This window comes from Echeneis naucrates, chromosome 18, assembly GCF_900963305.1.
Source record: "Echeneis naucrates chromosome 18, fEcheNa1.1, whole genome shotgun sequence".
Lineage (NCBI taxonomy): Eukaryota > Metazoa > Chordata > Actinopteri > Carangiformes > Echeneidae > Echeneis > Echeneis naucrates.
This window is the reverse complement of record NC_042528.1, coordinates 5,330,240-5,343,343: the sequence shown is the minus strand read 5'-3', so window position 1 is coordinate 5,343,343 and position 13,104 is coordinate 5,330,240. Positions and strand designations below refer to the sequence as shown.

At 45.9% G+C, this 13,104-nt stretch overlaps 1 protein-coding gene across 1 annotated transcript in view; it reads left to right on the top strand.

The window, feature by feature from the left end:
* The first annotated feature begins 928 nt into the window (after positions 1–928).
* LOC115058829 (insulin receptor substrate 1-B) overlaps positions 929–13,104 on the top strand; it is a 41,672-nt gene continuing 29,496 nt past the window's right edge. Inside the window, exons 1-3 of the mRNA XM_029526365.1 lie at positions 929–1,748; positions 11,586–11,887; positions 12,288–13,080. Of these exons, the coding sequence (XP_029382225.1) occupies positions 1,400–1,748; positions 11,586–11,887; positions 12,288–13,080 (1,444 nt within the window). The 5' untranslated portion in view covers positions 929–1,399. The remainder of the gene's footprint in view (positions 1,749–11,585; positions 11,888–12,287; positions 13,081–13,104) is intronic.

Sequence of the window (13,104 nt, the reverse complement as noted above, 5' to 3'; positions counted from 1 at the left end):
TCCCTGTTTCTCTTTTGAGATTTATCACAGTGAGGGATCGAGGTTTTCTCAGCCAGTCTAGACAGATAAAAACACTGTGTACCGACAGTCTGAGTGGGAGCAATAACATGTCTCAAAATAGATTGTCCAATTATAGAAAAATTAATCTGCTGTTTTTCAGATATTTGCCCGAAAACACAATTGAAGTAACTGATCTTTGATTGTTTTTTATACATACATATGTTAATATAACATATCACTGTATTGATTAATGATAGCATTTAGTGAATGTATCGGTTGCATAATGCCCAGAGTGTTGGAAGAAAAAAAAAAAAAAAATCGCGTTTATATGAGCACATTACTACGGGACTGAAGGGGATTTTCACAATAAATAGAACAGGATGGACTCATGGAAGCGCCAACACTGAAATCTTACTCCAAGCAAACTGGAGCTGCCGCTGCGTTCAGGTGCTGTGGGAAGTCCTAAAGTTAGAGTGGAATGAACCACGGACAAACTGATCCTCTGTTATTTTATTCTTAAACTTGAATTTTGCTCTCTGCAGTGATCAAGTATTCCTGCAGAAAAAAATGGCAGTTTTCATTCTGCAGCTCTGTCACTGTGTACTAACAAATGCTAACGTTGCAAATATGCAGACTATTTACAGTGTTCTCGTAATCCAGATCAATTTCTAGTTCGGATTTAAGGCATTTGTTTTGTTTGTTTTATATTAACTTGTATCAATAAAATGGTCTATCACGACAAAGCAGCGTGGGGATGCGCACACACACACACACACACACACAAAAAGTTGACTTGCATGTCGGGATGTCCGATGTCCGAGCTATGTCCGGGTCATGAACGCACCTTGCTCCTAGTACTAGTACCCCGGTGAGTGACAGTCCCGGTCCACGGTAGCTGCTCCGCTGCTCTCCGCGCCGCAGCCACAGACCAGGGCAGGGTGGGGGCCACGGAGGGGGGGGCACCGGGACTCTGTGATGTGCGGTGGACTGGATTAAACCGCTCAGCATCAGCCGCGGTCGTGTGGAGTGGACGGAGCTCCGCGCTGAGCTCCGCCGCATGTGCTCGTCCGTGTGCGCCTGGGAAACAACAACCGAGGGGAGAGAGGCGGAAACTTCACCGGAGCCGCAGCCGCCAATAAAAACCCCGGGCTCGGGTTTTACCTCCGGGACTCGCAGTCGCCTGCAAGCCGACCTCTGCCTCCCCTCTCACATGCCTGCGTTGATGGGGGAGAGAGAGAGAGAGGGGAGCGGAGCCGGGGGATGTTTGAATTGAACCTCGCCAAACTTGCAGAAATACAAGAGAAATTGGAAAGTTGAGTGGGTGTTGCTTTTTTTTTTTTTGTTGTTGTTGTTGTTGTTTTGTTTTTGTTGAGGGAGTTAAGAGGACATAGCGGGTGTCATGGACAGCCAAGCTGGAGAGCCCCACAGCTGCGAGGACGTGCGGAAGAGCGGCTACCTCCGCAAGCAGAAGTCCATGCACCGGCGGTACTTCGTGCTCCGGGCCGCCTCGGAGCGCGGCCCGGCCCGCCTGGAGTACTATGAGAGCGAGAAGAAATTCCGCGGAAAGGCCCCCGTCCCGAAGAAAGCGGTGGCGCTGGAGACCTGCTTCAACATCAACAAGCGGGCCGACTCCAAGAACAAGCACATGATCGTGCTCTACACCCGAGCCGAGAGTTTCGCCATCGCCGCGGACAACGAGTCGGACCAGGACGACTGGTACCAGGCCATGGTGGACCTGCAGTGCAAAAGTAAGCAAAAGTCCGACACGCTCACATGCATGCACACACACACACACACACACTAGTTGGTGCACGAGGCTCCGCTCGCGAGGAGAAACGTGGCAGCGTCAAACGCACGGGGCATGTTCGAGCCCAGTGTTTTGGACGCTGTGCGGAGATTATTTAAAAACCATCACAGCCTGCCAAGAAGTTTACACAGCTGCTGTCTGGTTAGCTGCTTGTAACGATCGGGATTTCAGTCTCGGTGGTGTCCGCTTTTTTTTTTTTTTTTCTTTCCTTTTCTTAACTTTTAAAGCAGGTCGGGGTTATTTACAAACGTCCTCTGACAGGAGTGTCTGTGTGTAAACAGCAGCGCGGAGGAGCTCATCCTCCTCTCCGCTCCCTCTCACACTGCTGTCAGGATTTGGTCTGTGTGGGGCTTCAAGCTGTTGTATACTTCTCCTTCCCGAGTCGACTGCTCAAACACACCCTGGCCTCTTGTTTACTTTGCCTGCTCTGCTTTTTTCTGCTGACACTGCGATATTACATCAGGCATTGATCCCATAAGAGGAGAAGAAAGTGATGCAAAAGTAGTCAGGGGGAGAAGCCATTGATGTGTGTCTGAAGTCACTGAGCTTGCACAGGATTTGCTGCCTTATTGTGCAAATTGTCTCAAATGCCCCCCCACCCTCTCAAAAAAAAAATCACCCTTGTAGCTTTTTTTTTTTTTTTTCTTATATGGTGTCTATCAGCCACAGTGTAAACACAGCTGTTAGAGCAATAAGTGGTGAGCACAGCAACATCAAATCACCTGCTCACCCCCCCCACACCCACCGACCTACCTCCCTGAGAGAGGCCAGACGGGCCACAAGGGACACATGACGCAATCTTAGCAAACTAAGACTGGAGTTCAAGGCGCTTCTCTTACACATGACCTGCTGCTCTGTTACATAAAGCCAGCTGAAGGGTGATGGTGCAGACGTAAAGCACCTGAGGACAGAGAATGATGCCAGTCTGCGCTGATGCTGATACATCGTCTTTAATATTCCAGTTTTCATTTGGAACCACAGAGAGAAAGTTGTTTCAACAGATCTGTCTGATTTATAAGCCCCAGAAAGGTTGCAGGCTGCCAGTAGGTGCATTAGGGGAATCTAGCGTAACCCCCGCAGATTTGGAGTTGGTGTCAACATTCTGGCTCACACACACCCTTCTGTTGCCTTAGCACAACTGTGGCTGTGTGTTTGTGCGTGTGTGTGTACGAACACACTCTTCTTAAGTATTTCACGAGCTTCTGCGAGACAAGAAACTGAATAGACAGATGTTGGAGCAGACTCTCCAGCTCCGGGTCTAATAAGATGCTGACTTCGCCACCTTTTCCATGCTGACTTTTTTTTTTTTTTTTTTTTCTTCCCAAGCACACTTCCAACCAAAGGACACCTCAAGAGTGCAAACAAGCAGCTCTACAGTTGTTAAGTGTGTGTCTGTGAAGGTCAGATGTAGACAAGTCCTTGTTTGTCAGAGGCAGCAGCTCTGCAGGTGAAGGAACGCGATCTTCCAAAGGAATCTGCCATGCAGCCGCGTCCACCATTGTCGAAATTACAGGTCCTGCTTTGCAGAGCCGTGCTGCACTTTCTTGTCTCCTCTCCCTTTGTTGCTTCAAGTGTAGGGTTTCTACTGTAGATCACCATCACTGGCAATGACAAAAACAAACCCAACAACACACACACACAAAAACAGGGCAGCGGCTGCACTGCTGTGTAAACTCGCATGCTGGCAGGCATTTCCTTGTGGTATGTGCTGCAGTTCTCAGTTACTACTTGAACATAAAGGAAAAATGAGGCCACATAGACCCCCCCCCCCAAACACACACACACACACAGGGTCATGGGGGGTGGGGATTATGTGACAGAAAGAACAGGGGGGTTGTCAGGTTGTGGGGTAACAGCCAATTGCGATCTAAACCATCATGTGTGAAAGTTTGAAATCTCCACTGTGTGTCCACCTTGGACACACACATTGCCACTCCTCTGCGACTGTCAGCACACTGAAGTATGTGTCTTCCACTCGTCCCTGCGGACTGAGAGCAGGGCAGCACCGGGGGGGGGCACAGAGCCAAGAGATGCTGCACTATCCATCTCACATAGCTTACTTGGGACCACTCCCTGGATGTGATACCTGTGTAGCTGCTCACATCGCCGCTTTCATGCTCTGTCAGTTGCCGCGGGCGGTAGGCTTCTCAGCAGCATGCCTCAGCTGGAGGCTGTATCAAAGCTTTTTTCTTTTTTCTTTTTTACAGGTTGACTCTTTTTTAAATAATTTGAATCTGCAAAGCCAGACGTTCCCCAACCTACGGGATGGCAAACATGCATACAGTGCTGCTGTAAAGCACAGCTCGCTCCATCCTGTGCTTCAGGCCTGGGAAACTCACCTAAAGCAGCCCAGGACCAGTCCACTATCGCACAGCTTCCCGCTGGAGCCGGCAGTAATTGCACTAACACGAGCCAGCTGCCGTGCAGGGAGATATTAGGATCCTAGTTATTTATTCAGCTGAGTCCAGTAAGACCCTTTCGGCCAGCGAGTACAGTATCAGGCTTGAGGGCAGCTATTTGCTCAACTATTAGGAGTCAGTGGAGTGTGTAAAGGCTTAACCTAGATGAAACGGGTGGAGAAACGGCCCACGACTGCTAGTTTGCCAGGAATGGTGTCCTTCAGTTCAGACACCACCTCAGGAATTGTTGTTGACCTCAATAAAACAACACGGCAGAATCAAAAATTGGGCAAGGCGGCACCAAACAAGAGAGATGCATAATCTACAAACACACACAATGAATACGTAAATATACACAATGTGGATCAGCTACATGTTTAACAGCAGCAAAATAAAAACAAAATCAAGGATCAGATAAAGACTAACAAAGTCAAAATTGCCAACCGATCAAAAGCTTTTGTTTTTTTTAAAGGGGCCATTCATCCAAAATCATAATGATGTAACTTTTATTCTGGAAAAAAATAACTCAAGGTGATTCCAGCCAAACTTTCTCCCTGATGAAGGCCTTTTTAAGATGTGGTTAAAAGCTGAAGGAAAAAAGCCAGTTAGAGTTCCTTGAGTTCACTTCAGTTTTATTTTCGTGAGTTCAAGGTTTAGAATGACTCACATTTTTCCAATTCTTATATGTATTGATCAGTCATTTTATCACTACTCATCAGTTTGATGAGTAGTTTCAATTCAGTTCAATCCAAATTCATCCATCCAGCATATTTTAGTCAAGTTCTGATTTTCCCCGCTCTGTCATTTATGAATCCAGCTGAATATCTTTGGGTTGTGGGCTGTCAGTCGGACATTTTAAGGCCGCTACTGTTTACTGTACGTACAAGTTTCAACGAAGGTTTTGTTGTGACCTGAAAGGGGTGTAGACTTCTGTGCTGCACAGTAAATTGCCGTGGAATTCTGTTTTCCATGTTTAAAGCTCTGACATACAAAAAAAAAAAAGTGAATCACTGAAAAGCAACATCTGTTTTCAGATTTGATGACATGGTTATTGATGCTAATCCACAGACGTAGATGTGAACAGTTTTTCTTTCATTGTAAATCTGTTTTCAGTTGTGCCTGTGGATAATTGTGATGTTAATTTTGACGCTTAAAGTACCACAAAACACATGTATGATTGAAAACCAGACTCACTCTAAGCAGTGGCTAATATTTCCAGATCACTTTGAAGGGAAAATGTTGTATTTTTTCATTTTGTGTCTGTGTCTGTGTGAACTAGAAAGACTGTTGGTCTGGCTTCTCTGGCCAATGAGATGTTGATCACACCAGCGGCTCTTTGAGCAGGCCGATTAAATGCTAAGCCGCACTTAAGCACTGCTCATCTCCCTAATTAGGCAGTAATTGTTGTCTCGAGGGTCGGCCGCCGGTAGCACAGTAGATGCTGTGTGCCATTGAAGTCAGAGGATGCGGGTTGAAAGCTGTCGTCGGCTGAAGATAGATTTTTGAATAAAAAAAGTCCATCAGCCATTTGTGCTACCAGGTCCACCTTTTCTCCTGTTTCCTCCCCTGCAGTGGAGCAAGGACTGAGCTCCAGCCTAAAACTGAAGAGCGGTGAGCTGCCACTGGGTATTTCCTCTGCATAAATAGTTTGTGCATGTTAACACCCTGTAATTTAATTTAACACGACAAGCTGGACAGCCTGGCCAGCTCTGGCCCATTGCATCACAGTTACAGCGAAGCACTGTAGGCTGTCCACGAGTCCGAAATGGCCCAGAGCTCACCTCTAATGTCTCTCCCATCTTGCACCAGGAGGGCGGGGTGCGGTAGGGGTGTGACGGCCTCGCTGCTGAAGCAGACTGTCAATTAAGTGCTGGGTTTGATCGACAGGGGAAGCAAGGCTAGAGGGCGACATGATGAGCAGCCATGTGGGCTTTAAGTGCATAGTAACCTTTAACATTACGCTGTATTGATCACTGCAGGTTGATACTAGCACATCGTTGCAGTCATGATGGGGTCAGGAAGTTCAGGAGTTATCCGCCGGATGCTCAGTACATTAGATGGCAGCGAGGAATTACTGAAAAAAACCTTCCACCACAACTGGTGTGCTTTCCCTTAATGTATGATCCTACATTGTTTGGGTGCACTATTTTATGTGCTCTTATTCTCAAAAAGCCACAAATGTGAAAAACATGCTACACAAAGAATGTAAAGAAAAAAAAATCTCTTGTATGTTACTTTTGGGAATGTAATAAAATCCGGGAATTCTTAGGTAAGAGTGGGATGAAATATTTGGTTGAGCATGTTGGCTTAGAGATGTGAAAACAAAATACTGGAGGAATGGCGAGTTTCCCCGTTTTCTTTCTTTTCTGTACATAACTCTGTTAGCTGTATGTTGTGAGTGAAGACAGGAAAATGCTTCTTCAGCATTAATAGTTGAAGTAAACGGACATACACTCGGGTGCCTGCATGTTTCTAAGGAATAAATAGACAATGGACTGTATGATATGTGAACCAACCTTGATCTTCTTGTCGTATAGCTTTTTTATTTTTGTTTTCATATTTACTATCTGTCTGTTGTTGGTGTCAATTGATCTGCACTTATTTTTTTTTCCCCCTCTTTCTTTCATTTCATGGAGAATAAAAGAAACCTGGAGTAAGAACCTGTATAGATGGCCAGAAAGAATTCCTGTAAGCTTCAATCCCAAAAATTATCCACATTGGAACATTTGCACAAGTTCAGTTTCTGTTTTGTTAAGCAGCTTAATAGTTTGGATTTAAGGCCTTAAAATGACACTGGATTGTTATAGTAGCTCATATGTACAGTTAACTCTCTCCAAAAGCTTCCCGTCTGACTTGATATAACAGACAGTATGTTTACTAACTGCGAGCCAGGCTGTGCCGCAAAGTCCAAGATGGTTGCCAATTTTTTTGAGGGCGTCTGAGGTGGTTTTGTGAGATCTTCAGCTCCAACAGAGCCTTTTTTATTTTTATTTTTTTATTTTCTTTTTTCATGTCTTGTCAGGGGACAACAAGTTTTGGATGCATCACCAGAAATTTCATGCACTTGTGTATGTGTGCGCACGTGCACTTCTGGTTAACACAAACCACATGTGAAATTAACCTTAGGCAGATGCTGGTGTTGGGGAAGCATTGTGTCCCTGAGTGTGGGCCCAGATAGGGGGATTTCAGATGGTAGAGATGGATGCAGAGATAGGAAACAGAGTTGAAAAATGGGGAAATGGTACACATGGCAGCCAGCGATTAGACCTGAAGTGTTTCTAGTTCTGGGCGGCTCACTCTTCTGTCGCTTTTAGATACATGCTGGGACAGAATGTCACAGCTGCATCCTATATGTCCTCGCTGGTAACTTGGTATGGCGAAGGGGGTGGTGTATGAGCACAGTAGCTGGGGTAGTGTGTAGAAAATGGGGCTCAGTCCTCAGAAGTTTCTGCACAGTTTTTTTTTTTTTTTTTTTGTGCAGCACGGCATGCTGGGGCAATGAGGTCAGAAACTTGAAACAGAATCTAGTGAAAGCCAGCCGGTTCATTGCCAGAGTAGTTTTCCCTGATTTACAGGCTGCATTAGCTAACGAAGACCGAGGATTTTATTCTGATTTCACTATAAATTTCAGTCTTTTTCTTTTAGTTTTCAAAGAAAACGTTTAATGAAGGTTGTTGCTTGACTGATACTGAAAGCTGGGACATTGCAATGCATATTGTAGGTCACAGGTTGTAGGTCTGTGTGTTGTTTAGTGTGCACCTTATGCATTTTAAAACTCAATTTCACATAGAATCCCAGGAATCCTAGCCAGTGTCATTGTGTCTCAATCACAGCCCCCCCCCCCCCCCATTCTGGCTCAGGACCCTTACAGAAGACCTACTTCCTGAGTAATGTAATAACCATAACAATAATCAGCCTGTCACTCAGTGAAGAGCTGTCAGTATCCCAGCAGGCATCTGGTGGCCCCAGGGGTAAATATTGCACTTTACCCACCAGAGCCCCCCCACCCCACCCCAAGCACACACTCGTTTATAGCACCATGGCAATAAGAAAGTGTAGGACACAGCGCAGGCTCAGTGCCAATCACACAGCTCGTATTTAAAATCTCAGTTTGAGAAAATTGGGTTATATTTGGTCTCGTTATGTACAGTTTATGATCTCAGGGGAGGCATTTCAGCCATAGCAAATAAATTGGTATGAATAGACGATAGTGTTGCCCATGTAGGTTGCCATTCTCCAGCCACACGTCAAGGCTGCGAGGCTCATGTGTGGTCATGGCAGATATGAAGTAAACAGTTGGCGCGTCAATAAGCCAGTGTAAGTTGTTTTTTTTTGTTTTTGTTTTTTTTTCAGGTTGGTTAAACGGGGAACACTATGCTGCAACTTTTAGATAAAACCAGTCCCCTCATAGAAACTCTTTGACCCCTGTGTGCGCACGCTCTGTAAAGGTTGTAGTGATGGCGGCTGAATGTTGTTTGGTATGCTTTGCCCTCATTCAGCCAGCAGGCCTAAGCCAGGTGCTTCATTAACCCCAGGTGTAGTTTGCTTTCATGTCCATCCGGCTTTAGTCCTGAGGTTCATCTCTTGCTGAGGGCCATTTTTTTTTGTGTTTCTCTGAAGGATCATTATGGTGTATAGGGGTTAGATTGTGCTGCACAGAAGCTGACCGGCTGATAACCTCTCTGTAAAAAGTGTGGTTTTTTTGGGTGGGGGGGGAACCTGTACTCTCAATACTGAGCACCACACACTACCATGAAGGGTCCCCCAGAGGGAAGCCAGGAGCGATCTATAATTGATACTACTCCATGTAGCAGCAATCCCAACTTTATGTAACCGCGGAGAAAGGTCTGTGATGTTGGATGGGGTTGGATCTTTCTGCGCCTGTGCAGGATGCTGACAAAACCTCTTAAAGGTTTTTAGTGCTTTTAAGAGTTGTCGATAAGAGTACGCAGCTGGAGTGGCCCTGAGATCAAGGGTGTTTTGTGTGTGTAAGTGCTGTTGAGGGCACAGCTGAGGTTTAAGGCTGCACTGTACTCAAAACAAACAACACACTTGTGTGCTCTCCTCAAGACATGTTTAAATGGACTCTTGAAAGGGTACAGATACTCTTTGAGGAATATGCAGTACTGCAAGCTGAGATGATCTCAACAAGTTGATGATCTCAACAAGCAGCCAAATGAAAAGTTAAATGTTTGAACAAATAAAGCCACTAATTACATTTTTTTTTTCTTAATCCAAGCAATCTCAAAATATTTTCCTCCTTTGCAAAAAGTCTTTATTTCCGTCTGTAATGGCTCCCTGATATCTCTTTGCAATCTCTCACAGTCCCACAGTCCCTCATTCCCTTAGTCCCCACTGAAAAATCCCCAAACCACCTCTTCCTGTTGTAAATCTAAATCGAGGAGGCAAACAGCTCCTCGCACATGGAGAGGAAAGCAGTACATGAAACAGCCATGCATGGCCTTGAATGAGTCATCTAATGTAGGGGGAGTGCCTTCACACACACACACACACACACACACACATACACAGCCACGAAGCCACAGCCTCCATGCCTTTCAACAAAACATCTATTCTGAGTTTCTTTCAAGTTCAGAGGAATTGTCCAACTTTAGGGAAATGATCCGATAGAGGACACAGGATTGCAAACTTCTTTTGCAATCACGTTTTGGGGAAGAGGATCGGGGTAAAATTTGTCATAACGGGAGCTCGGTTTACACGGCATCCACTGTGCACGCCGGGCCTTCTTGTCTACATATGGTTGTCATTGTAGGATTTGCAGGAGGCGGCATGGGAAAAGAAGAACAAACACATGCAGACATACAATCATACATTTGTGGTCAGGATGCACTGTGTTTAGCCAGACTGAGCCAAAATCATTGCTTAAAGTAGAATACCACACAGGCTTTTGTGAAAATTTGATGTTTCACTCAGTTACTTGTCACAAAAATCGCTTGTCACATCAGGGCATTAATGTATCAGGTGTGGAAGGCTAATAAGGCAGGTGCCTGTGGCCCCTGTTACTGTACAAAGAACATCCTGTTCCCGTGAAGGGAACAGGTGAACGTCTTCGTGGAGTTTGTTGCATCAACTTTGTCATGAAGTTCATTGGCTGTGTTGTAGATGGCTGGTTGTCATGCTCAGGCATATCCCACCTGGCACTTCAACAGAGAGAATGAAGAAATATGGGGGGGGGGTGGGTAGGCGTGTTTAAGGAACATTTAAGGGCGGATCCTTAAAGTAGAACAAGAATCCACCACAAAACATGAGTCACATCATGGTGTCCCTGTAATCCCAGGCTTTTTAGTCAACAGATGTGAGGTCCCTTTTTGGCTGGGAAAAAAAAAAACACAGCTTAGAGGTAAATCTGTGATACATTCAAGGGCAGTTTTTAGTTGCTGACAATAAGCTGCACAGAATAATTTTTTTTTTTTTTTGCGATAATGAGTACATTTCCTGCTTCAGAACTTTGAAACACCAAACAGGTGGCCAAATATTAAGTGCTTAAATCTCCCTGCGTCGACCTTACCGTCACAAATCTCACCAACAGCTTTCCCTCCTGTGTTTCATCGCCTCAGTAATTCCTTACTGTCCAAATACAAAACACATAACACAAAGGGTGAATGGACTGCCTGTTCTCCAGATAAGAGACTGTGTTTTATTAGTTTACAAAGCCAGTTTAATTGTCATGAGAGCAGCACCAGAGGGGTGTTCTTAAGCAGTGTATTGTAAGCTGTGTCTTGGGTTTCCGTTGGTATCTGTTGGCATCATTTGCTTAGGTTTTGGAGAAGATTCACTTCTTAAGCACTTTCCATGTGTGTTAGCTTATGTCTTTCCATGACAGTTGCTTAACTTTCATAGTCATCATTCTTGTGCAAGGCTTCAGTTGTCAACTGTTTTTAATTTTTTCCATACTGGTGTGTGTGTGTGTGTGTGTGTGTGTGCGCGCGTGCGTGTGTGTGTGTGTGTGTGTGTGTGTGTGTGGGTGTGCGCGCATGTGTCAGAATATCTGTGTGCTTGACAAATGAGACCCGAGTGTATGGAGCCTGCAGGTATAGTGAGCTGGTCTCACAAGCTGCTGCATGCACTATTTCAACCCAAATCTGGTTTAAAAATCAGCTAAAAGACTAATATCAGCACAGCTAGCATAATAAAAGCACTCTGCTCTCCAATAACAGGTAAATAGTGGTGGTTTCACCTGGCGTTCTCTTTGTTCACAGATGCATGAAGGTCATATCAGTGCTTCGTTGCAGCACTTAGCGCTGCTTCATAAATCATCCTCTGTAAAACTGAATAACCTCTTCCAATCTTACTGTCACATCGTTTTACTTTTCACTCCAGTAATATTAAAACTCTCTGTGCTTCTCCTGTCATTAAAGGTAAGAATCCCACTGATAGTGGGGCTTCGGGGGACTATGGCATTCCCAATCCTGGGCCCGCGTTCAAAGAGGTTTGGCAGGTGAAGGTGTGGCCCAAAGGCCTGGGTCAGGCCAAGAACTTGGTGGGCATCTACCGGCTTTGCCTGACTGACAAGACGGTCAATTTTGTCAAGCTCAACTCTGACGCTGCTGCCGTGGTGCTACAGCTGATGAATGTCCGACGCTGCGGCCATTCAGAAAACTTCTTCTTCGTGGAGGTTGGACGGTCTGCCGTGACAGGCCCAGGCGAGTTCTGGATGCAGGTGAGCCTATAATCTGCAACCCCCTTTATGGTGACAGTTTTACCCTACAATCCCTCATAAATGCAAAGAACCTATAATCAACTGAGTGAAAGAAACTGCACGGTTAACCATGGATAAGGTTAGTGTTTATGTAACCATACATTATGGTCCTATTCAGGTTTTTGCAGATGTAGTTGTCACAAATAAAAGGCAAGAAGCCAGCAACAGTATTTTAACTGTCCCAATGGAAAGATAAATACATCTAAAATAGATAAGATGAAATCCAAAGGTATTTTTCATTAGAATTAGAAATTTAAAATAAGTATATACAGCTTAAAGTCTTAGACAAATTAATGTAGAAATATATTGAGAACCTCCCAGAATTGGGATTTGCTAGAGTGAGTTTTTGTGTTGCACCTAGGTGGATGATTCGGTGGTGGCCCAGAACATGCATGAAACCTTGCTTGAGGCCATGAAAGCACTGAGTGAGGAGTTCCGCCAGCGCAGCAAATCTCAGTCAAACTCCGGGCCTGGGGGCGGTGCCACTGCCTCCAACCCCATCAGTGTTCCCTCTCGCCGCCACCACCCAAACCCCCCTCCCAGTCAGGTGGGCTTCACACGCCGCCCGCGAACTGAACCCCCTGGAGGTGCCAATGGTGCAGCAGGGGGCAGCAGTGCCAATGCCTCTCCCACCCCACGACACAGTTTCCCAAGATCCCGCACTGCCAGCGATGGAGGGAAAGGTGAGGATGGGATAGCAGGCACCACCCTACTCCAAGGGCCAAGTTCCAGCCCCTCCACCAACGGTTCCTGCTCCACCACCCCAATCCTCAGGTCAAAGTCTGTTCGTTCCACCCCCACCACAACTGCTAAAACTCCTCTTGGGTTGATGCGCTCCGTCTCAACCCCAGCACCATCCCCATCCCCAGCCCCAAGCCTATCTTCTAGCTCTGGTCATGGCTCTGAGTTTGGAGGTGTAGCATCTTCTGTTGGTGCTGGTCCAGGCTCTGGTACCTACAGTCGTGTCCCCTCACATCGCGCCTCTGTCTCAGGCTCTCCAAGTGACTATGGCTCCTCGGACGAGTATGGCTCTAGTCCTGGGGATCAGACACTTCTACCCTCCCCGAGCCTCCCTGGAAGCTCTGTTGGTAGTGTCAGCAGCCAGTCTCTTAGTGAGGAGGGAGCTAATTACATCCTGATGAGCCAGCGCAGTGGTGATAGCGCTGGAGGTAATCAAG